This window comes from Papaver somniferum, chromosome 6 (assembly GCF_003573695.1).
Source record: "Papaver somniferum cultivar HN1 chromosome 6, ASM357369v1, whole genome shotgun sequence".
NCBI classification, from domain to species: Eukaryota; Viridiplantae; Streptophyta; class Magnoliopsida; order Ranunculales; family Papaveraceae; genus Papaver; species Papaver somniferum.
Window position 1 is genome coordinate 15,466,559 of NC_039363.1, and position 2,337 is coordinate 15,468,895.

General features: G+C 33.3%; 1 protein-coding gene across 1 annotated transcript; it reads left to right on the top strand.

The window, feature by feature from the left end:
* The first annotated feature begins 1,014 nt into the window (after positions 1-1,014).
* LOC113285890 lies at positions 1,015-2,054 on the top strand. Its single transcript, XM_026534630.1, has 2 exons — positions 1,015-1,148; positions 1,679-2,054. The coding sequence occupies exons 1-2, from the start codon at positions 1,082-1,084 to the stop codon at positions 2,014-2,016; spliced, it is 405 nt and encodes a 134-aa protein (XP_026390415.1). The 5' UTR covers positions 1,015-1,081; the 3' UTR covers positions 2,017-2,054.
* The last annotated feature ends 283 nt before the right edge of the window (positions 2,055-2,337 follow it).

A 2,337-nucleotide genomic window follows, 5' to 3' on the forward strand; every position in this document is an offset into this window, starting at 1 on the left:
TGGGGGAGTGTAACCGATCTGCCCGAGTGAAGTTTGGTCGCTGGCAGTTCATGTCGATCCTCGCGTTTATTATAAGGCCGCCAGCTTAATGTTAATGTGAAAACGAATTTGCTAATCCACCTAGCTGATCAAATACTTTCATTTGTGCATTGTCATAGGAACTGCCTTACAATATAGCTTAATGAGCCTTATTGATGTCTTATTATATATGTAGAGAGGGTCTTACATCATCTTTCTCTTTCTTTCTATTTTTCCGGTTCTTTTTTTTTTCCCATCTCTTAACATAAAATTGGTCAATTAATCCGATAAGGACAATTCCTGAGTGAAAAAGACATGTAAAATTTGATAATATTTAAATGGACGAGAATGTAAAAATAGCCAGGACGTAAACAATTTCATCCTACCCATTTTCAAATATTTTTTCTTAATTTTAATTTACATCAGGATGCATCCAGTTCCATCAGAATCATGTTTTAAAAATATAAGGGAAATTGACCCAATTTCTCATCTCTTAGTTACTTACAATTAGAACGATAGTAAACGCATTGAACACAAATGGCTTCTTTCTCACATAGTGGGTCGAATTTTGCATTTCACTTGGGCGATTAAATTTGGGTGTCTCCGACCGGAATATTTACGTGGAATTGCTAACTGGCTCCTTAGAAAAGGTGGCAACAAAATTGCATTCGATATTTATTTGCTTATTGTATAAAAATGTTTATTAAGTGAAATAATTGGAGATTTTTAAATTTAAAAATGGAAACTAAATCAATGAAAAATCCGTAATAATTGATTATGATAATATCATTTAGCGTGGTCATAATGTTGAAATATCATATCAAAATATTCAATGTTGAAATATCACAATGTTCAAAAATATTACTAATAATAACTAAAAACTTAAGCTCCAAATCTCATATGATATAATATTAATTGTCAAATATACCATAGGCATAGTGAGTCGTTGTAAAACCCTATAAATAGATGAGTTGATTTGTCGAAGCCGGATAGCAATCCAACTTCACAAACTTATCCTACAAGAAGAATCATTTGGTACTCAAATTTGTGGTAATCTTCTACTATGGCATCTGCTAGTACTAAATCTCTTATTACAATTGCAATTGTTGTACTAAGTCTGATCGGGAAAGGTATCAAACTTTTCAGATACCGAAATTTTCTAAGTATTTGTTTTATCGTTTTATTGAAGCATATAATCATTTGATACGTGTTTTTATTTCCTCTTTTTTTCAATGAAATTCTTACCAACTTCTTCAAATGGTTGAACTAAGTCCCAATAGCATATGCATATGTTATAAAGTTGTCGGGTGATTATAACTATTATCAACAACAACAAAAACCAAATGTTTAGTCCTAAAGAAGTTAGTCTATAAAATGAAACCTATGTCGATATTACTTGGGTGACTACTAAATGATAAAAATAAGTCTGTGATGCTTATAAATGAAATCTCCCTATTGTTTGATGTTGAGCTAACATTTGATTCTTTTAGCGTGAAAGAGAAAAAGAAATAAACGAATCAAGTTAATGGGATTACTGGGTTATTATAGATCCATCTCACGTATATCTGATGTCTTTATAGATATTTTGTCTGTCGATTCTGTATAACTCTGAATATATTTTGTGAGAACTAACTTATATTTTGTTGTGTTAAAATGGCAGGCTTTGTTGCAGCTAAGGTGGACGACTGTTACTACACGGCAGCAGACATAAAGATTTCTCAAAAACCTACGGGAGCTATAATTAAAGGGTTACCCGAGTATGAGGTGACTTTCTATAATTCATGTCGTTGCACCCATACCAATGTGCTCCTTGACTGTCATGGGTTCGCTAGCGTCGAAGACATAGGAGATGATCTAAGACCAAGAAGTGATGGTACTTGTCTCCTTACAGATGGTTCAGGACCTATTCGCGGCTATTCCACCATCAAGGTCAAATATGCATGGAAGACTCCCTCGACTATCACTCCTTTACTCTCACAAGTTGATTGTCGTTCTTGATCAATCAAATCAAATCATTGTTTTATGATGTCACACGTCCTGGTGCTACGAATATTTCATTGGCATTAAAATAACGTGTTATTTGAAAATGTTTCGTTTACTATTATCAATAAAAATTCAATTGATTGGTTAGTTAGAACATCTCCATGCATGCACATAAAAATTTACATTTGAAGTAGAAAATGTTTTGTCATCGTATGCAATGGTGGAATAAAGATTGGCCAACTTAGATAGTTGAGACTCAAAATAACATATGTGCAAATATGGTATGATCACTGGGTGTGGCAAGGAACCAATAGCGTGCAACATGGTTGGAAATGA